This window comes from Spinacia oleracea, chromosome 1, assembly GCF_020520425.1.
Source record: "Spinacia oleracea cultivar Varoflay chromosome 1, BTI_SOV_V1, whole genome shotgun sequence".
Classification (NCBI taxonomy): Eukaryota; Viridiplantae; Streptophyta; class Magnoliopsida; order Caryophyllales; family Amaranthaceae; genus Spinacia; species Spinacia oleracea.
Window position 1 is genome coordinate 136,276,431 of NC_079487.1, and position 21,730 is coordinate 136,298,160.

The window sequence follows — 21,730 nt, forward strand, 5'->3', positions numbered from 1 at the left end:
TGGTTAATACAGTAAATAAATAAGGAAATTTGATCGTACAATCAAGCCAATTGATGTTTAGACGGGCCTCCCAGTAACAATGAAGGAAGAGATGGTTTATATTCTCTATATTTGAGTTGCATCTTGGGCACATAGGGGTGAGAATGATTTTCGTGCTAAAAAGAATTTATCTGCAGGGTAAGCTTAGATGGTAGATTTGCCATAGGAAGATTTTAATCTTCGGAGGAACTTCAAGCTTCCACATCCACATATAGTTCCATTTAGGACTATCATTCGGCAAGTTATGGGCTAGCCAGTTAGCTGACTTTACTGAGAATTCTCCGTTGTTTGTGCAGCCCCAGGTCGGGGTGTCAGGTTTATCGTATAACGGGATAGGAATGCCTTTGATTTTCTGGACTAAAATCTCAGGTAGAATGTTCATTAGCTTGTTTGTATCCCATTTTTTAGATGGTAGGATGAAGTCAGCCACTAGGGCTTCATTATTAACGGTGAGGGGGTTAATATCTTGTCTGCTTTTTAGACTTGTTTGCAGAGCCCAACACACAGCGGGATATTGGTACGGTGTGCTTCATTATATGTACGGTATACGGTATATAACCTATATTTTTTGACATAGGCTTAATCATACATGAAAGAAAGAGTTTTACAACACTACAAGCTAAGGCCTTTATATACCTTTACATGAACTACATTAACAACCTGACCACTAGTTGCTCTTACATCAAAAACTTGAAATGACAAACTTAAAGTAATCGCTCTCCGAGTTGGCCCTTGGCAGTTGGACTCTTGATGTAGGTAGCACAACTTTGAACTTTGCGTGCCAAAACCTACACTACACATGCTTCCCAATTTTCCTTTTCCACAAAGGGTGAAGCTTGGGTGAAAAAAACTGAGATGATCCTCAATAACATGTGGCACTCAAAAGATAATGCAAGACACAGAAGAAAAGTAACATCACGGGGCAACAAACTACGAAACCTCCCTTTAAAGGGGAAAAAACAATCAAGTTGCATACTATGAACCTCAAAAAATGGGGAGGAACGCTTATATATGAAATTTGAATGCAATGAGAAGGAAACTCATCGCAAACCTAAACTGAGACTTAACAGTCAGTCCCAATGACCTCCGATTAACCAAATCGGAACAAACACTCAAATCCCGTGAAAACCGAACTTCCCCCCAACATAGTCCCACACCTAGAAATAGAAGACCTACATAAAATAGACCCCCATAAACCCCATCAAAACCACTAACAAGGCTACTGTTGTCATCTTTGACAACATCCAGGACAATAACTTCCCAAAAACAAAGACATCGGACATTGGGGAAATGTCGGGCATCTCTTCCCTTGACCACTCTATTCATAGGGCTTGCACCCAAAATTACTTCACCTAAAAACTTTGTAAACGGATGCACCCACAATGGACAATCAAACAAGAAGCCCACTTGCATCCACACCAAGGAAGCATATAAACCAACATAAACACCAGGAAAACAACCAACTCCTAAGCAGATTACTAAGTTAATCAACCAAAACAGAACAAACATACCCAAAACTTGGACTACTAAAACCAAGCACGTGTAATTGAAAACAACTGCTTAAACTTGGACCACTAACCCAAGCACAACTAAGAGAAAAACTACAACCTAAAACCAACAAAAATACCAAAGCAGAGAGGTATGATAACTAACAAAATCGAAAATGGTCAATTCGATCCCAAAACAGAGACCTTCTACTAATCTTTACCTTTACCGTCAAGATCGGGGTTGTACGACACTACGAGACGGCGACGATTATAATCCCTCTACTAATCTTTACCTTTATCGTCAAGATCGGGGTTATCCTACACTACGAGATGGCGGCGATTAGCAAAGATTTGAGATATGAAAAAACCAAAAACCCCCCAATAAACAGATCAAAACCAAATTTAGCATTTCCAATCCCAAATTAGACACCCTACCTAAAATCTACCTTTATCGACGATCTTACGGCGGCAGCGTTCGGGGTGAATCCGGAAAAGACGCCCCAAGTTGTTGATCTTGCCTGATTAACCTCCCTATACGAATTGGTGAATCATTGTTGATCGGATTACATAAAACCCCGGTAAGAAGAGCGGCACACTAACAGGAGGGAAAGCTTTCGTGGGCGAAAACTTGGCTCCTTCTTTCTCTTCTCTTCCGGTTGAACTACTGTTGAGTAAAGGGTGGAAGATCCGATGAATTGCTGGGCAGTCTCGCCGGCAACCTTGAAATCGGTCACCAACGAGCCTACGACGGTGGCGGCTAGGTTTAGGCTTCTGGGGTTTCCTTGTTTGAGTGGAAAACTAGAGAGGATTTTTAGTGATTGTGTTATACTTGGTATATGTTAATTAGGTTGTGAGTGGTATACACCTATATGAAGCAGAAAGACATGCAAATAAATTTTGATAGAAAAGTATTGTATTAAGTATTAACTAAGAAAAGAGGCCGGGTGTATTTGATATATTTGAATCAAAAGATGATGTACTCTGTAGATATACTGGTCGATAATCATATCCATCATCTATCGGCAACTTATAATTAATTAATTAACTTAGAAGTGTAAAAGATCGATCTGAGATGATAATTCAGTTATTTACATATATAGATATATATGATCTCGTACATGCACGTAATATGATAGAAAATGGTCGCCATTGAATTGAAGTAGCTATAACTTATCTGCAATCCTTCCCAAAGAATCAGCTAACTTGTCGAGAACAGCAACTAAACTGGTAGCATGATCTTTGCGTTCTTCCCTATCCAATTTGAGATTAATGTTATAAGCATCGAATTGAGCACTTAGGATTCTACCATTCCTCTCTAACACTTGGGTTAATTCATCCTGCTGAAACCTACCTCCCTCTCCCTCTCGCTCTCCCTCTCCCTCTCCTTTTCCCTCACCAACATCATCATCTTCTTCTTCCTCCATAAACCGTCTCCTCTTTCGTCCCTCATGAGATGTTGATCCAATTTCAATGTTCACCTTCTCATCATTACTTGTTCCTGCATATATATATATATATATATATATATATATATATATAATTACATACCAACATTTTTGCAATTTTATTTAGTTGTGTGTTCTTACATAATTTAATTGCAATATAAAAAATAAAAGAGAGAAATTACTTGCCTGGAGCCGTGGCTTCTGCAGTCTGAGGCTGATACTGCTTCTCTGAAATAATAATATTAATAATTCATTCAGTGTCTACTAAATTGCTATACTGACTAATTCTTAATGATCGAATTTAATTAAAATGATAATTACAATTGCAGAAATCATAGGTGTAGCAGAAGATAGCACAAAGATCACAAGTATATGCCTTGAATATAATTCCATAATAACTCTATGAATCTCAGAAGGAGTATTAATATCATATTATCAAATATCAATATCCGGTCAATAATCAATATTAAAAATCAAGTAAGGGTGACTTACCTATTAACCGTTTTGAAATGGATATAAACCTTTTAAATCGAGTCTTTAAAGTCAATAGAATCAAGCTCTATTTTTTACATTAATTAAAGATAAAATGAACAAAGTATTTGGTATAATATAAATTACGGAGTATAATAATACGGAATACTACCAAAATACTGTACACTTAAAAAAAGCAGCATTTGTGGGGGTGTGTGTGACCGTGGGAGGTTAGAGGTGGGGATGGATATAAATAAAAGAAAGGAACAAAGAGGAAATAACAATGATTAATAAATATATTTTATTAAAATAAAATATATTATTGAAGAAGAGGAGGCGGCATACCAGAAATAGGAGTAGGAGCCGGAATAGGAGTAGTAGCCGGAATAGGAGTAGTAGGAATAGTCGTAGACAGCAAGGGCAAGGGCAAGGGCAAGGGCAAGGGCAAGGGCAAGGGCAAGGGCAATGGCAATGGCAATGGCAATGGCGGGTTATCAATCTCAAGCTTCATAGAATTATCAACTATTAATTCAACTTCCTTATTAGGAGAAATAGAAATTGGAGTATCAATCTCTTCGGCGAATAAAGCGTCATCAGCCGCCGCAGTCCTACCACTATCAAATAGTGTTTCATCACCTTCCAGATTCAGATGATCCGATGAATTATTATTGTTGTTGTTGTTGTTTGAATTCAGTATGTCAAAAACCTCTTTATCGAAGAATCCTGGTAACTTCTTCTCTCTCCTCAAGTCATTTCGCATTAGCCAGAATGAATCAGACTCATCTTTTATTTGAGAATCCCACTCCTTAATCTTCTTAAAATCACCTGCTAAATTACTCCATCTCTTTCTACACTGCACGGGTCCTCTGTTTACTCCATGTCGCTTGCAATAGGATGACACCGTCGCCCATTTTGGTTCTACTTGTTGTTGTTGTTGTTGTTGTTGACCTTCGCCTTCACACACCGCCGCGCTTCTTCCCCTCCTTACCCGATTCTCAGCAACCCGTTTACCCTGTATTAATACTAGAATCTCTTGCCTCGTCCACCGTGGCAACCGCGCTGCCTTTCCCCCTCCTCCTCCTCCTCCTCCGCCGCCGCCTTCGTCAACGTCATTGGCTTTAGGCGGCGTGACAGATAACGTAACCACATCATCGTCGTCGTCATCGTTGTTCACTGAATGCCGGAGTAATTGTTCAGCCATTCAATTCAATTCCCCTTTACGTAATACGTGACGTAATATTGAATTTGAAAGGCAGAAGGGTTGTTGAGGCTCCTAATTAGGGATTAAGGGAGTAGGAAGTAAGGAAGTACTCCGTAGGGCGGTGGAGGTATTAGGTATATATATTGTTAATTAACTTTCCTAATCTCTTCCCCTAATAACCGTATTACTCTCCATTCCTACAATTTGATTCCCATAATTAATTGGTTGATTATGTGGGATGGAATTGAAGGGAGTTGTCATCTCCTTATTGGTTGTTTATTATATTCCGGTAATTAATTAATTATTATATTAATATTTGGGGCTACACCTAAGGGGGGTTACTTTCTTCATTAACATATATCCCCCTCTTAATTTCCCACATCTTCTCTTGATTTCGTTTTATTCTTCATTCTCATTTTCCATGCTTTCAATCTCTAACATCATCTCCAACTCGTACAGCTAGTGATTCGCTAAACTATTAGATTCAAAATATTTAATTAGCTTGACCGAGTAGCTTAAACATGTTAATTTGATTGACAACTACTCCCTCCGTCTCTTTTTGTTCTTTACGTTTTTCTTTTTGGGTGTTTCAAAATGTTCTTTACATTTCCTTTTATATTATCACATAAATAATTTAATATACTATCAAAATTTGTACCCAATTATTATATTAACCAATTAAATCAATTGAGTCATTTAGTCCCTCACACTTTTCCATAAAGACATTATTTTTTTCTCATTTTCCCAATATCAGAATTTTGATAAGAGTGAAAACATTATAAATAAACATAATTTTCCTCGTTTACATGAAAAACTTAGAAGAATCTCAATACATATTAATTAGTCGTTAAAACGCGTGCAAAATAACAAACGTAAAAAACAAAAAGAAACGGAGGGAGTAGCTCCCAAAAATTTTTCAAATAATTAATTGACAAGTGGGATAAGTGAGACCAATTTAAATAACAAGATAGTTGCTAGCAATTGGAGCACATATTAACTAGACAATGAAATAGCTTGAAATTTTATGTGGCATAACAAGCTAATTGTCCAATTGGAGATGCTCTAACCTACCTCTAGTTCAAAATTGGAATATAAAATAAACTAATGCGTTACTACCATACTAAAAAATAAAAAATTATAGAATGTAATTTCAACGGACAATAAATTTTATTGAAATTTGTGATTACTGTTATACGGGAAAAGAAAAAATTATTGAATCAAATACACTAAGTTAAAATTATTTTGTACTCCGTATTTCAATAGAATACACCATAATATATGAGATTTAATAATTTTGAATATGACCGTGGTAAATAAAATTAAACTAAACCTTGGAGAATATAATCACATAATAGTAATATTAATTTGAGGATAATGAGGTTGATTGCAAACCGATCCTTTTACTTGATAAGGGAAAGCTACCCTACCACTAAAAGAAAGACTTCTCCTCTATGCAATGTCTTCTCTCCACCTCATCCTTGATTAAATTATTCGGCATAATTATCTACTAAATACTCATTAGTGTGAGTGTCCCTTTATTAGTGGCTCCTTTGTTGGTTTTGAATTAAGACTTTGTAGATCACTGAGGGACACCAGTTATTCACATTTGCCTATCCTTGTCATTCCTTGTCCTTGAACAATTTCCCATCGTCTCTTATAAAACAAACCTTATTATTTTATTTTATTTTATTTATTTATTTATGGCCCTCTAATTTTATTGTTAATTAAAGAAAGCCTCCAAAGATGAACATTAAACGAAATTAGGGTGTTGTCATTAAGGACAGAGTTAGTAAAAGGTCATATTCTCATCGGGGACCACTAGGTTAGTGCCTAAATATTAGCTATAATGACCTTATAGTGTATTAGTGGGCTACTTAGTACTGATTTTAGAAGTTAATTACTAAATAAAACCGGCAGTGTAAATGATATACGATCTATTCCAGAAAATACCCTTTATTTGATACGAACTGACTACAATATTAAAAATTGATGTACAACGTAAATATTACTTCGTCTGAGTCTGCTGAAGAGCAACAATTGAATTAATAAAATGGGGCAATTAACTTGCAGTTGTGCAAGAAGGTAAACGAACTTTTGCACCAGAATCAGAATCAGAATCCGAATCAGAATCAGGTAACTACCACGAGTAACTATGCTGGAGTAAACTAATACAAACGCTTACGACATTCTTCTGTACCGCAGAAACATGGCAGTACTTTAATTTTTCCGTCAGCGCCTATAACACTGTTTAGTGCATACCCATAATCGTATGTTAGCTCCTGTTCCAAGTTCCAACAAATAGACATCAGCTTTCAGTCACAAACGTCTCACTGAATTTTTAGGGAAACAAAAGAAAAAAACTTATTAACGTATTAGTAGCACTTAATGACTTCAGCGAGAATAACAGTGACGACAAGAGAAAACTATCAGAATCTCATAAAAGTGATAGATCCGATGAAAAATGCTTGTTTTGGTGGTTAAATTGTGAAATAATACTAAATGATAATGCATCTACTTGCTGTCCAGTCATAGCTGACAATCTACAGGACAGCGGAACCGGAGTGAATATGAGGTGAACTGTGATTTTACTCCAAACAAGTGAACAACAACAACAACAACAACAACAAAGCCTTAATCCCGGTGATGGTGTCGGCTGCATGAACCAATATTTTAACAACCATTATCCTTTCCGTTCATTCCCTTATATCAAATCAAGGTCACTTGACTAGTTGACTCCAATAATTTTAATTATCTGATGCCATATCATTAACGCGAAACAAAGATAAACATGTCTACATAACTATTTTCCATGGTTGCATTTTCACATTCAATTAAGCGAAAAGACGTCTCAGGAAAGAAATAGGCCAAGGAGGCACAATACCTGCATAGGTGGTATGTTGTCTGCTGCAATAAACACTATTCGAGCTAATCGTAGGTCATGGTGTGCGCTCAAAATACATTGCACAAACAAATTAGGGTCACAACTGTGATTCATAAATCTAGCAACGTTTCCTCTGGACCCTGCATCAATGCAAAATTCCGGTGTACCATCTAATGTCTTCTTATCAATTTTTGGTATACCAATTGCAGAAGACACCTGTACATTTCCCATGCGTCTCTGGAAAGAGAAATCAGAGATATTTTGAGATGAGAGTTGAATAACTTGTTTCCTAAATAAAACTGGTGGTCTAGATGATATTTGCTCTATCTTTACCAACTAACCAAATTAAATTGCCACATATTGTTAATTTGTGATGAATTTAATGAGAGAATAATGGTTATTGCCTACTGGTAATATTTGTTTATATATAGTATAAACAATATAATTATGTCTAAACCAATAAAAATAAGAGTAACTTTTTTTATTTATATCTAAACTTAGGCATCACTAGACAGAACAATGTGCAATCATGAATTTGGTTGACACCACAAATGGATATTATATCAGACATCAATCCCTCCACACCAGCCTTTAGGGTCCTTTAAAAATGCACTTCATTCCATGAGAATGACCAAGCAATGCATTGGCCTAGTAGAAAGGATTCCACTTTCCAACCACAAGGTTGGGGTTCAATCACCACTAGGGGCACTTTGATGGAGGGTTTCCCCTTACCACCTCCACTCTCAAAGAGTGTCTAGCCCCCTAACCCGGGTCGGGTTGACCTGAGAAGGGTTCCGTCCTGGTAGGGACCTTCATCTTACTTTACACGAACAAAAACAAAAAAAGAAAATCCATGAGAATGTAACCTGATAATGCAACAGACCAGAACATGACATACAAGAGACAAGTCAACACGCAGGGTCTTTAAATCCCAGGCTGCTTAAGGATGATGCATCCAAACACAGTTCTTGTTTTGTTTAATTATCGTCACTATATGCACAATGCACACCATTGTGATTTCAAACTTGTTCGTGAACAACATGCATTCAATTGAAGAAAATTTGTCACATCACTTTTCATGTTACTGATGCAAACAGTTTTATTTTATTTTTTGATGGAAACTGATGCATACAATTTTAAGTTGTACTTGTACCAAGTTAGTAAACATAATAAAGCATACAATTGAAGAAAATTGTAACAATACCTCTCTTCCTTCTATCTCATTTATGGTGTGCAAACAATCGATTTCAAAGATGTATTCATTTGACTCATTTCCAGAAATGTTATCAAGTTCATCACTTCTTCTTAGCACCCCAATGTATTCACAAACTGGCGCACCTGAAGGAATATAGTCCCATGACCTAACAGCCCATCCCTTGTCAGGTGTGCGGTAAACCTGCTCGAAAGACGAAAGAAATATTAATGTATGATACATGATGATTAAAGAAATACTTGTAAAATGCTACTGAGTATAAAACCTCGAGACGGTATTTCATTTTCCTTTGAGATGTGCGGTTAAGGCACCCAGGGCCGCATCCACAGTTTGGTCCACATTCAAAGACAACATCCTTGGCTTCAATTAACCTGCATAACAATAATTGTTTCAATAAATAAATAAATTTCCAAAACAAAAATTGTACAGGAACTAAATAATTATCAACGAAAATCAAAGCCAAAGATCCAACTGATGTCAATCAGACACAATACTACTTCCCCCTCAGCATCAATGAAAAATGCTGTAAATAATTAAAAGGCAAACACAATCAAAGGTTCAAAACCAGCAAGACTCCAAAGAACTATCTACACAAAACTGAAGCAGAGAAGAATACCACAGAGAAAATGTCCATCAAATGTGCCTATGCTATATCCACACACACACACACTAAAGATATATGAATGTTAAATCACAACTATACTAAAGACCTCACCTCCCACCATCACGACGAACATATGGGAAATCTTTTCCGTTAAGTTTTGCACAAGCACAAGTTTTGTGGTTTGTGCAACTCCCCTTACATGAGCATCCAGTAGAGTTTGGAGGCAGCTTCACACTTTTTGTAACTTCCATGGACTTGATATACGTAAATTCTACAAATATAACATCAAAAGGTAAAGTTTAAATGGTTTTCCATCCGACACTTCATTGGCAACCAAAATGAAGTGAAAATTATGCATTCATTCCTGAGGAATAACATGCAAGGCCCTCGAGGGTTTTTTCCTATTTGTAAAAGCTAATAATGATAATGAAAAGGAAGGAACAGAAATTAAGCTAATTCTCCCCACCCCGCCCATACACAAGGGGAAAAGAAATATGTATCCTGTAGTGAACATTAGCCCTTATCCTAGTTACAGTGAAAAAATGTCTCAGCAATAAGGAAACACATTTTTCCTATACAAAAGAATGATAACAGAAGAGCTATCAGTTAGCTGGCTAGAGTGAAACAGTAAGATTTTCTGCAATAGATGTTCATCTGGGTGTTTTGCAGGATAGTGATTTATATCTTGATTCTGATGGCGGAATTTCCACAGAGGTTTTCATGGGCTTCCCTTTAGATGATGGAAAGCACAACTAGTAGGCCACTTTCTTGTATTAGATTCTGTTTGAGATTGCTTGCTCACCTTTGGTTACACAGTTACACTTGCATTTAATTATGTTCAAATAAAATTTTCCAATAAAAAGGCTTCCTGATCAAGAATTATGGTGCATCTTCTTTGCTTGTTTTTCACTTTATCATAACTTCTTTGCTTGATTTTCACTTATCATAACTTCTTAGCCCTACATAACTTATTTGACCCTATTGGCCCAGAACTGAAAAAGTGAACATGTAGAATTTATTGTAGTTGTGAATTGAACTCGTGTATCCTTACTGGCCCTGAAGTCCTGAACTTAACTGAGCTTCTTTTTTTGTGAAAATAAGGTGAGGAGAACAGACTTAAGGGCCATGACGCCCCTAACTGAATTGAACAACCAAAAATGAGTAGATGAAAGCAATGTTACAAATGAGCTGGTCCAACTACAGACATGCAAAACAGAAAATACAGCAAACTTACCTGGGGGGCAAACAGGGGGGACATCAACTAAATTCGTAACAGGAATGCAATTATCTTCCATGCCGTTGCTTAAATCTTCGCAGACCAACCTTCACCAAAAAAGTATTGTAACAAGCAAGCATGTTATCTTGAAAATGCCAACTTTCTGTCACAGTTTTAAGACTAATGTGCAAAATCTTACCCTGGCAATTTTGAATCAATCTTAAGTGGACATCCTCGAACAAATTGAACCTGAGAAGAAAGTTCGAGTGAAGAATTCCAAAATACATGCAGCAAGAACTCATTACTTGACACCTAAAGCTATAATATTTTCATTTCATGGGTATTCGATATCATGTGACTAGAATATTTAAAGCAGGGCCAGACAAGAAACATGAAGTACAATCGCATAATATCAACTTTCAGTATCTGTTACAAAAACTTGTACGCGGCCTACACGCATACAGGCAAAAGAGGATATACTAAGAAAGTAAGAAGCCAGCTCTAGCTTTGTTTAAAAGGTACCAAGTTTGAGTTAAAAAAGAGCAAATTAAAACTAGAACAATTTAATTACAGGATCCAAGTTTCACATCAAAATAAAAAAAAATAAAAAAACAAAAAAAACAGGCCTCACTTCAATTAATGAACAATCGTTCTGTCATATTATCTATAAATTCAAAGCATTGCTTTAACTTCAATAAATTATCTGAATAGCCTGATAGACTAACCCCATCCCCAAAAAAAAAAGATAGGGTCCTATCACGAGTCTATACTTAGAGAAAAAAAACTGTTCAACATTGGCAAAAAGTAGGATATAAAACATTGTTACAACTACAGGAACTCGCTCTTGAAGCAGGCAGCAATCTGAAGCTGCTCAGCACCTCCACAAGATTGACATGGGATTTTGGACTAAGCTCCTAAAGGCTCATTTGGTACAAGCTATAGTACACATACACATATACAAATTTCAAGTACAGGGTACATAATCAAGTGTCAAACACGTTAGGGCTGAGATATATTGACATGGGATATCGTCCTAAAATTAAACATGGATGCGAAGACAAGACATTTATGAAACAAAATTCTGACTTTGAAAGACTTGCCACTTTGCCAGTGCTTTTAACGATATAAATGCTTATGAAACATCGTATGTTGACCAGCATACTAGATTTTATAAAAATTTGGATCTTAAGCCCATTTATGAGCATGTATCACATGCTCTTTCTTTTACTCACTCCCTCCCCTTGAACATATTTTTCTCAATCTGTATGTGATTCAAGGTAATTAAGGTACTAATATAAAAAATTGGACTCGAGTAAGGATTTCATGCCTGTGTCATTTGTTGAGTGTCAGACATGGGTACATAAGACAAAATGAAAGTAGAGGCCCAACTCATACAAGTTGGAAAAAGTTGCACTTGGACGCTCTAATTTAATCAACTAAGAGCAACAATAAGGGGAGACTCTTATTTAGGGGGCTCTTAATCAATTTCTTATGACACCTAAGCACCAACTCCAAATAAGAGCCTCCTCTTGAAAATTGTGGAAATGGACATACTCTTAACACTAGCTCTTATACTCTCTTGCCCTCATTTTTTATTTTATTTTTATACAAAAACAATGATGTGGCACTAGCTCTTATTTATAAGAGCTAGCTCTTATTTCAGAATTTTCTCTTACAAATAAGAGACCCCCATTACACACCTAAGAGCTAGCTCTTATTTTTTCTCTCTCCTTAAGATTCATCTAAGAGACTCCTCTTATTGATGCCCTAAATACTCATGCTGTTATTACCACAAATAGAGGTCAGCACGCATGAAGATGATTAGGTCACTATAAACAACATGGTTGCTTTTGCAGACATATCACATCACGCACCATCATCTCCATGCTTTGTATGCAAATATGGCAATCGGGTGGGTCAGATGCATATACACCCTTTCCCACACCCATATCCACCTATGATTGTAGTATCCACTATCCACCACCTACCCACCAGGCCACCACCCATGATGCGAACAAACCCAACATTCATAGTTTCATACACAGATGAGTACATATCTAAAATTACTTTTAATTTAAATTTTGTCAAAGGTACTGTTATACTTCCTATGTCCCCCAATTATTGCACCATGTGGACTTTTACACTATTCACACTACGACCTTTGACCATATCTTGTGATTTATACCTAAGAAAAAATGTAGTCATGTGGAATCTTGTTAGCACTCGTATCGATATATACTTTCTAAAAATCACTTTTTACTTGGTGCATAATTTGATACATAAGTGTCAAAGTCATGCGTTGAGAAATCGTAAAACTCTACATGGTGCAATATTTAGGGAACGGGATAAGTATATAATCTGGGATGGCAGGCGGATGTAACATATCTAAGCTTTCAAATCCACAGCCTTACTCACTACCAAAGGAGGATATGAATTTTGACATGTACACCTGCCCACTATCCACCAGATTCATACCTATATCTGCTCCAACTGGGGAGGTTATGGTTCAGAATCTAACAAATCATACCCACTGGCCATTCTTATTTCCGTGAGACATTTGAATGTAAACTTAGTTACTAGAAATATTCCTTGTTATTCCGATTAATTTGTCACATGAAATAAAATAAGCCATAACTGAACTAGACCAAGTTATCTTTAGGAACATATTAAACATGTCAAGGTTCAGCAAACGCTTTCTATGCCTTTAATTGCTATCAGCCTGGACAATACTGTTGACTTTCAGAAATACACTGTAATTTATCTTTGAAACAGCAGTATATTTCTTATAATTGAAGTTGTGTGCTATGGCCTCCAGAGGGCTTTGGTACATTTTATACTTCAGATATTTGATAGAGAAAGAACCTAAAATAAAAGGATTGACTATACAGTGGGAGGATTCTTATCCCTGTGCTTGGTAAAATTGGGATCAGAATTTAGAGTGGTTTTATAAAAGACATGAAAAGGAAGCCTCCTACGCAACTGACTGTGAAAGAGACTTGGTACTGCAGACTCTCTCATTCACAGCCCAGTTCAAAAACCAATGGTGCTCCAATGACTACTAAACCCGTTTAAGAAAATTCAATGTGAAGAAGGCCAAACAAAAAGCTGAATTGTCGTCAAGGATAAGTAAACCCCAACTTGCTAGAGGGAATAACAACAAAAGAAAAGAAAAATAAATAGGATCATAAAACACTGATTGGAAAAGCTTCATCAATCCATTCTTATTTAGGCCTCTTCAGCACTGTAAATTGTTCGGTCATATCACCAGACAGAGCATGACTGGCTTTTACTAAGCATGTAATAGCAAACATTAGAAACATTCGCATAAAAAAGGTGTCCATATCATTTAATTGGCTTTTGATAAGTAAAAATTTAGTGTCTTCCTACTATTTTAAACTTAATAGACTATAGCTAGTCAGAGAAAAAACCTATATCTTCTGCAGTCTGCCAGAAGAAAAAATATATGACCCTATGCAGTCTGTCTGGCAGACATGGGGAAAATCAGGGAATAGTACCTAAAGAAGACTTAAAGCAGTAAGATATCTTCACTGCATAAAAAGAACAATAAAATCACTTAGCAACAAAAGTAAATTTTGATATCTACCTGATTTGCAGTCAGCTTTGGTTGTCCTTTAAGCCGTTCCAAACGGTACTTATAAACAACATGTCCTCTACATCCTTTATCGGCCCAAGTATCAGCAACCTGCATGAATCAATCATAAAACCTTGTCTTGTAAGTAGTAACAATAACAAATGTATCATGTTTTTAACTGAATACAAATTGCCTTGAAACTAAGCACTAACCACGATTAGGCTTCATTAAACTTAATACATGACTTTATGAAGTAACCACACAATATGGAGAATAAAAACTCTTAGAAACCTTCATCGGGGGAAGGAAAACAATAAGACAGCAAAGGAACAGAAATTTGATCTTAATGTTGGCAGACATTTAAGCAGGGAAAATAAATCCTTTGGGAGGTTGATCTCTTACAACCCTTGCGGGGTAGGAGAAACTATGTCCACTTAAGTTGATGCAATCTGGTTTCCTCCTCGGAAACAAAAAACTAAACTGAGGATCAGATATTTAGATGGGTTCATATTATTCACTAGATATTTAGAAAGTTGATATGAGGTTTGCCCTAGTTTTGGTTAAACAAAAATGAATTTACCCAGAAGAATAAAGGAGAAAAAAAATGCACAGAGGATAGAAAATTTCAGTGATAGTTCCATACTTAATAATACATAGCCTGCAAAGATGCAGCAGCAGAACCAAAAAGATAATGGTGAAAAGGGGGGTAGAAACATAGGATAAGGAATCCGTATCATAATTGAATAAGAATCACAAGGTAACTGGATAAAGTAAGACATTGGTAAGCGAAAACCCTGAACTGCAGAAACAAAGTATGGTTTTGAGGTGGGGGGGGGGGGGGGGTATATATCATCCTTAGAGGGGATCTAAAACCTATGATCAAGTACTCTGAGTAATTTCACTCTGATAGTTGCAGAACTTTTCAATAGAGGTCTCAAACTCTAACCCGTTCCCAAAAAGGAAGCAAAACTGGGGAAAACATTTTTTTATAGCCCGGGCCTGCTTTAGTAAAGTTGTCACCAAAAAAAGAACAACGAATTTGACAAGTAATCTACCTTGTACAATCCATCATACGAGTAAATTTTTCCAGAGTAACTGTCATCTTTTTTACGCCCACGGATAACTCTAATGGGAACAGATTGATCCTTGCAATTCTGCATCATTAAAAAATACTTAAAGAACAAGAACCTATTAAAAAAATTTAAAAGTAAAAACAAAATGGCTTGTAAAAAAGTTGGGAGAGAGATCAGCTACAGAAATCATCTCCTGGAGAGTTACATATAAAACATAATCTCAAAAGATATACAAAGTAATATTTTTGAAGAGGAAAAAGAACATAATTTTCATGTCACCCACCTTCAATGCAAGATTACCTCGAACCAAGACTTGATCCTGACATTGTAGTTTATTACCAAGCAAGTCATTCCCACCCTCACCAGTATAAATGATGTCGTCCGCATTATCCAAATTATCCTCATACTGGCCAGACATTACCACTGCTACAGCAATCGGCAATTCATAGTTTTTATGTACCTTTTGCACAAAATTCAAAGGCAAATCAAATTGCATTCCTTTATAATGCAATTGCTGTTTTGCTGGTTTTATTAATCTGGATAGAACAATACCAAGATGATGCCATGATGGAAAATGAAAGGGATGACGTAGACAGACTTAGTGCCTGGACTGAGGCTCCAAAGGCTACATAAGGAGAAAGGAAAGAAGAAAAACAAACAACTAATATAACAAATGTTTAAGTATTTCGCCCCAAAAAAAAAAATTTGTTAAGCAAAAAAAAAAAATTTGAAAGGTACAATGCTTAGTTTTAAAAAGCGCGAAGCGCACTGAAGCGCAAAAGGGCCCTGGAGCTTAAGCGCAAAACGAAAGCGCACGCTTTTCGTAGGCGAAGCGCACCCGGAAAGAAATAATAAATTTTCAAAAGTTCAGAAAATATGGAGAAAATATGGAAAGAAAAGATGATGAAAAAAGAGAAATCAAAACGATGAAAGAAAAATTCAGAATCCGACGGGACAATTCCGGCGAGAAGGCTAGAGAAATACGGCTACGGGGGAAAATTGCACTAGGATTTTCAAAAACTTCCCAAATATTCGCTTTTTTAAAAAAAGAAATCACGTGATACTTTAGAAAAGAAGATTAGAGTCAAGTGGATTTATTTTTTATAAAAAAAAAAGGGTCTGATGTGCCCAGGCTTGTGCCGTATGTCGCTAGGCTTCGGCTGGTAGAAGCGTTTTGCTGTGAGCTTCTGGCTTCCAGGGCTTTAAGAGCAAAAAAGCGCGCTTTTTAAAACTAAGGTACAATGACGGGTCCCAAAAAGCCACCTTCCATGAGATAAAATTGTCACATAAATTCTTATGCGTTGGTTTGGACTTTGATCTTAGACGAATAGCAAACAAAACAAGAAGTTAAGGGTCAATCATTATTTGTTTCCATTTTTCTGTTTTATAAAAAACTTAAAACAAAAAGTTGTGGAAACCGTAGAAAGTAGTTTTCAGTTTAAAACAAAAAACTGAAAACCTGATAGTACATGGCTTTGGTTTATTCCACAAATTATAAGGACGATGCATATGGGATTTGGTTTAGTCGTTTAGACTACGTGTGGTTTGATTGATTTTTATCTTTCAAGTAATGGGTAATTATTATGTGTTTATCCACAGATTTTGCCTAAGTACATTTATTTTCCAAGCACCAATTAATATTCCATAAATAGGTTATTTTATTGTTCTGGCTATAGAAAACCTTTGGATGTACTCCCTCTATACCAAATTAGTGTGTCCGCTTAAGAGCATCTCCAATGGCTGTAGCTAGGGGTTTGCTTGCAATTTTTAGGACTCCTAAACTACTCGCTTGACCATTGGAGTTGAAATGGAAATTAGCTTGGGCAAGCTAATTTGCTTGACAAAAAGTTGACAAGAGTAGGAGGAATAATTTAACTTAAAAAGTTGATTGACAAGTGGGACACATTTAATCAGCGAGCTAAAAGTTAACCATTGGGGTACAAGTAGCTATAAAAGAAAGTAGCTTGAAATCTATATGGCATGACAAGCTAATTTGGCAATTAGCTTGCCACTAGAAATGCTCTAACAGAACATGTATTTTTAGTGTTTGGTTATCAAATATTAATATATTATTTTAATGAAAAGTAGATATGATAAAAGAGATTGAGGTACTTTAAACCGGATGAAAGAGAGTATAAGACAACCTAACTTCTAGTGTTGGGAAGAGAAAAGTAATAAAAGAAAACGAAATAGTGGGTTCTTGGAAATGAAAAAGGAACATGGGCATACTAAATTAGGATGTAGGGAGTAATATATTGAGGGGGGCTTTATGATGTAAGAGAATATGAGTTTAGCCTTGAGCTTAAACCTTTGAGAGAGAATTCTTATCAAGAATTTGAACCAGTTGTTATCTATGATTTAGGGTTGTTTCTCCAAACTATCTCACATTTTCCATCATTTATATCATGTATAATTTTCCATACATTTAAAGATACCTTTTGGGTCATCTGGACTCAGACCAATACCCCAACCCCTCCAGAACTCAAAAGAAAAGACTTTGACGAAGCAGCAGCATACATATATAATAGGCAATTAAGCAAGCTCTAAAGAATACTCCGCATTTACTAAGACAACTAGCTATATGATAAAGTAACTATGATTCTCTTGTCATTTCATTTTCTTGAATGAAAATAATGCACTCGTAGGTGATCTTTGTCGTTGGACACCCTTTGGATGCACGGATCTTAGGGAGTTTTTACAGAAGCATGGTATGAAGAAGTCAACAGAATCATCCAAAAAAATGAAGCATGTATGAAGAAGCATGTTACTATCTACTCCCTCCGTATTTATTTAAGGAATACTGTTGCCTTTTCCGGCCGTATTTATTTAAGAGATACACTTGCCATTTTTAGTAACTTATCAACCCACCATCTAATTAAATAATCTATCTAATATATCTTATGTCCCACCACCCTATTAAACAAATAATTTCATAACTATACACCACCCTCCACCTCCTAAAATGACATGGTCCCCACTTGTTTTACTTATTAAAATATCTACACAACCCCACTTGTTTTAATACTTTATTTCATTAAATTTTTCTTCTTAATACCCGTGTCCGGCCAAGTGTATCTCTTAAATAAATACGGAGGGAGTACATTACAGTAGAAAAGGTACTACGTATTATGCAAGAGAAGTAAAACGGAGCTTTCCATCTAAGACTAACCTACGGACTATTTAAGAAATCTGTAGAGTCCCTTAAATCCACAACAAAATTGTATTCTAATTCTGTGAATAATATGCAGGACTTAATAGTACTTAAAAGTTAAAACTACCTATAATTCGCTACATATTATTGAGAAATATGGTTCTTTTGCATCATATTATTGAGTTGTATACTTGTATCCTTAAACTTGATGTATCCCTCAACAAAAAAACCCGTGTCCCCCTGAACTTATTCAGAATTTTTCCGTAGATGAAAAGAACTTAATGTTAATTTTGAGGATTAAGTTATAATAGAACACATGAATGGTATTAGAAGAAGGTGATGAACTAAGTAAAACAGTCATGAAACAAATGATACAGGGAAACTATGACCAGTCTGTCCTTCAAATCTATCTCCGTCAACTCTGAAAGACATTACCTTTTCTCCTTTACTCTTTCCAATATAATCAATTCCATTCAGCCAATGGCCATGAAAACCAACAGCAACCATCTCAGCACGAGAATAAAATTGATACCCCACATCAATCCCTGTCCATTCCACTACACAAGTTAGATTCAAGACTGGAGGAATAAGAAGCTGTTTATGCTTGAGTAACATGCACCAACCAGGAAGGGGACCAATTGTTTTCTCAGGATTCAATATTTCCTTCTTCAGTCTCATCTGTCACCACCACATTATAAAATAAGTCACCAGAAAAAGTAAGTACAACTTGTATTGATTTTACTGCAGGAAGGGTCTAGGAATCAAAATGCAGGAACAGCGTTTAAATATACTTCATCACACCCGCAACACGGTATGTGTCCCAATGTATGGAGTGACAAAGCAAGAACATATTGTTGATGTGACAACAGTCAAGGTGAAAATATATGTACAAGAGGAAAGGGACAGAAAGGAAGCCAGGACTAGAATCATAAATAGGACAAATCACATCCTCAGGGCAGAGAAACTCGGTAATTAAAACTTACAAGGTGAAAAAAAGCCTGGCAGAGAAATGTGGGGGATCTTATCATCTCTTATGGTTATGAAGAGGATAAAAGGCTAGTAATTTAGACCTTCTTTGTTAAGGAATATAGTCCAATCCATTGTAACAGCCAGAATAGCGTATTGAAACCTAACATGCCATGTAACCATAACTTCAAGCACAAAGTTGATACATTAACATAGTGTTACGGTCTATAGAAATGTAGATTATGTAAGTGCAAATACTTGCCTTCTTTAAAGCCTTGAGATCAGGTCGACTAGAAGTCCCCTTAACATCTTTCGTCTGCAAATAAAGGAAACAAGTCAATTCCATGTCAAAGCGGTCAATGAATAGAGACTAGAGAATGTAAATGTTCTTGATAAAAGAATCGCACTAAGATCTTCAAATACAAACTAGTACGCTATTCTAAAGTTCTACATATATACGAATCCTCACTTCCTGATTTCCTTCACTTGCAACAATTAAGAACTAAGCTTTTAGTATTCTTCTATCTACCGTGTATTATAAAAAAAAATAGTCTCAAAAATATAAAATAAAAAGTGGCAAGAAAAGGAAGCGACTAATGATGGCTCCAGTCAAAATCATGATAGCAGTTATGCATCGAGGAATTGCCTTTTTTGCCAAATTTTTGCTACATATCCATGACATAAAATCAGCCTTATTGCAAAGTAATAAGAGAAGACACATCTTCACCTTAGATGTCGAAGTTTTATTTATCTTCTCCTTGTCAGCCTTACTTTGCTTGCACCTCTCATGTTCCTCCTAGATGAACCAATGCAAATAGCAATTGGTAAGTATGAAAATGTTACTTTTTCTTGCCACTCCATAAACCAGATTGATATAATGTGACGAAGTTACCTGGACACATTGAAGGTAGTATGTATTAAAGATTCTCAATGTCTCTTTTACCCTTGCATGATCACTTCTTCCAGCAACATCAGGAGAAGTATCTTGTTTCTTTGCTTCATTAGCCAAAGCCTTTAACGCCATATTAAACTGATGAGGTGCTTCTCCATTAGAAGCACCAGTTATCCCATTCACAAATGAATATTCAAAGTCCTTTTTACATTTATCGTCCTTGTGATCATGTTTACTTCTCTTACCATTCAATGTGTTGTTATTAGCAGGAGAAACATTAAGTGATCTCTTATCACCAACAGGAGTCTCCGGTTGAGTATTCTGATTTTGCTGAATATGAAGTCTAGGGCTTAATCTCCTTTGCATTGAAGTCGTTGGCAGAGTCTTGTTCTCATTGTCATTCTCACAGTGATTTGTAGGGCTTAATCTCATCGACATCATCGGCATTTGGTCATTGTGAATTCTAGGGCTTATCCTCCTTTGATTGGTATTGGTGAGTGTTTTGGGGTGAAGCCTGGGGCTAAGCCTTGTCTGAGCTTGATGCACAGAAATGACATGCACATCGGGGCTAACCTCAAGAGAAACGGTGTCTTTTTCCCCATGAAGCCTAGGGCTCATCCTTCTTTGAAAACTGTTGGGGGTATGAAATTGGGGAGATTTAGGGTTAAGCTTTGGTTGGACAGGAGATGAATCAATTTGAGTAAGTGGAGAGTTATTAAGAATTCGGGGACGGGATCTTGACGAACCACCAGCATCATGAGATTCAACATTGGTATGGAGTCTAGGACTGAGTCTCCTACGAAAATCCCCATTTGAATTCCCAGAATCCATGAAATAGTTGAAAATGAATCTGCATAACAATCATAACCCAAAATTCAAATCAAAGCAACACACATTGTTCGGAATCAACACACATTGTTCGGAATCAAGACGGGAAGATTGAAGAGAAAAAGGATTGTACCAATTACCGATTACAAACAAAAATACCTCTTTCTGTCGGAATCCACTCAATTCAGGCAGCAACTACAGTATCAGAAGAGCGAAATCGATGAGAGGTTAAAATTTGCAGTAAATAAAGAAAATTGAAAAATACTTCGTACCAATTAGCAATGTTGAGAATGCATGGTTGCTCTTGACTCCAGTCTTTACCTGAGTGATTAGCGATGACTGCTGCTACCGCGACTTGACTCAAAAGCAGACTACTGCTATTTATTTAGGGTTTTAAATTAATTATTATTAATTGCTTTTCTATTAAAATAAAAAGTGGGGGGAATGGCCGAGTAGTTTTGAAACGCATGACCGATAAGGGCGGGAACTGCCCATTTATGGATTTGTGTGGAAAAATACAATGGACCACGTATGCCGTCATTGGCGTGTTCGGCAGTAGCGTTTGAGGTAGCGGGTAGCGTTTTGACCTAGTTAAAACGCTACTTGTAAAATTTGTGAGTGTTTGGCAAGGTAGCGGTTTAGGTAGCGGTTAGCAGTAGAGGTAGCGTTTG

General features: G+C 36.4%; 2 protein-coding genes across 10 annotated transcripts; both read right to left on the reverse strand.

The window, feature by feature from the left end:
• Positions 1-551: 551 nt before the first annotated feature.
• Positions 552-4,836, reverse strand: LOC110785770 (trihelix transcription factor ASR3). 5 transcript variants are annotated; one of them, XR_008923094.1, is made up of 4 exons: positions 3,788-4,836; positions 3,158-3,199; positions 1,973-3,024; positions 552-1,844 (listed from the first exon to the last, which is right to left on the reverse strand). XR_008923094.1 is itself a non-coding variant. In XM_021990284.2 (3 exons), the coding sequence occupies exons 1-3, from the start codon at positions 4,641-4,643 to the stop codon at positions 2,690-2,692; spliced, it is 1,233 nt and encodes a 410-aa protein (XP_021845976.2). In that variant the 5' UTR covers positions 4,644-4,836; the 3' UTR covers positions 552-2,689. The 5 variants fall into 5 exon arrangements, 1 of the variants encoding a protein (XP_021845976.2); XR_008923095.1 differs by having other exon boundaries at positions 552-1,849; XR_008923090.1 differs by having other exon boundaries at positions 1,962-3,024.
• A 1,742-nt stretch (positions 4,837-6,578) lies between these two features.
• Positions 6,579-21,523, reverse strand: LOC110785772 (histone-lysine N-methyltransferase, H3 lysine-9 specific SUVH4). Of its 5 annotated transcripts, none has more exons than XM_021990285.2 (17): positions 21,332-21,523; positions 21,219-21,254; positions 20,232-21,081; positions 20,067-20,135; positions 19,602-19,655; positions 18,997-19,051; positions 18,809-18,918; positions 15,506-15,682; positions 15,205-15,303; positions 14,162-14,260; positions 10,757-10,806; positions 10,576-10,664; positions 9,453-9,612; positions 9,003-9,108; positions 8,729-8,920; positions 7,525-7,761; positions 6,579-6,922 (listed from the first exon to the last, which is right to left on the reverse strand). In XM_021990285.2, the coding sequence occupies exons 3-17, from the start codon at positions 21,060-21,062 to the stop codon at positions 6,809-6,811; spliced, it is 2,442 nt and encodes an 813-aa protein (XP_021845977.2). In that variant the 5' UTR covers positions 21,063-21,081; positions 21,219-21,254; positions 21,332-21,523; the 3' UTR covers positions 6,579-6,808. The 5 variants fall into 5 exon arrangements, with proteins under 5 accessions (XP_021845977.2, XP_056687049.1, XP_021845979.2 ...); XM_056831071.1 differs by having other exon boundaries at positions 21,381-21,482; XM_021990287.2 differs by having other exon boundaries at positions 21,200-21,254; positions 21,332-21,471.
• Positions 21,524-21,730: the final 207 nt, after the last annotated feature.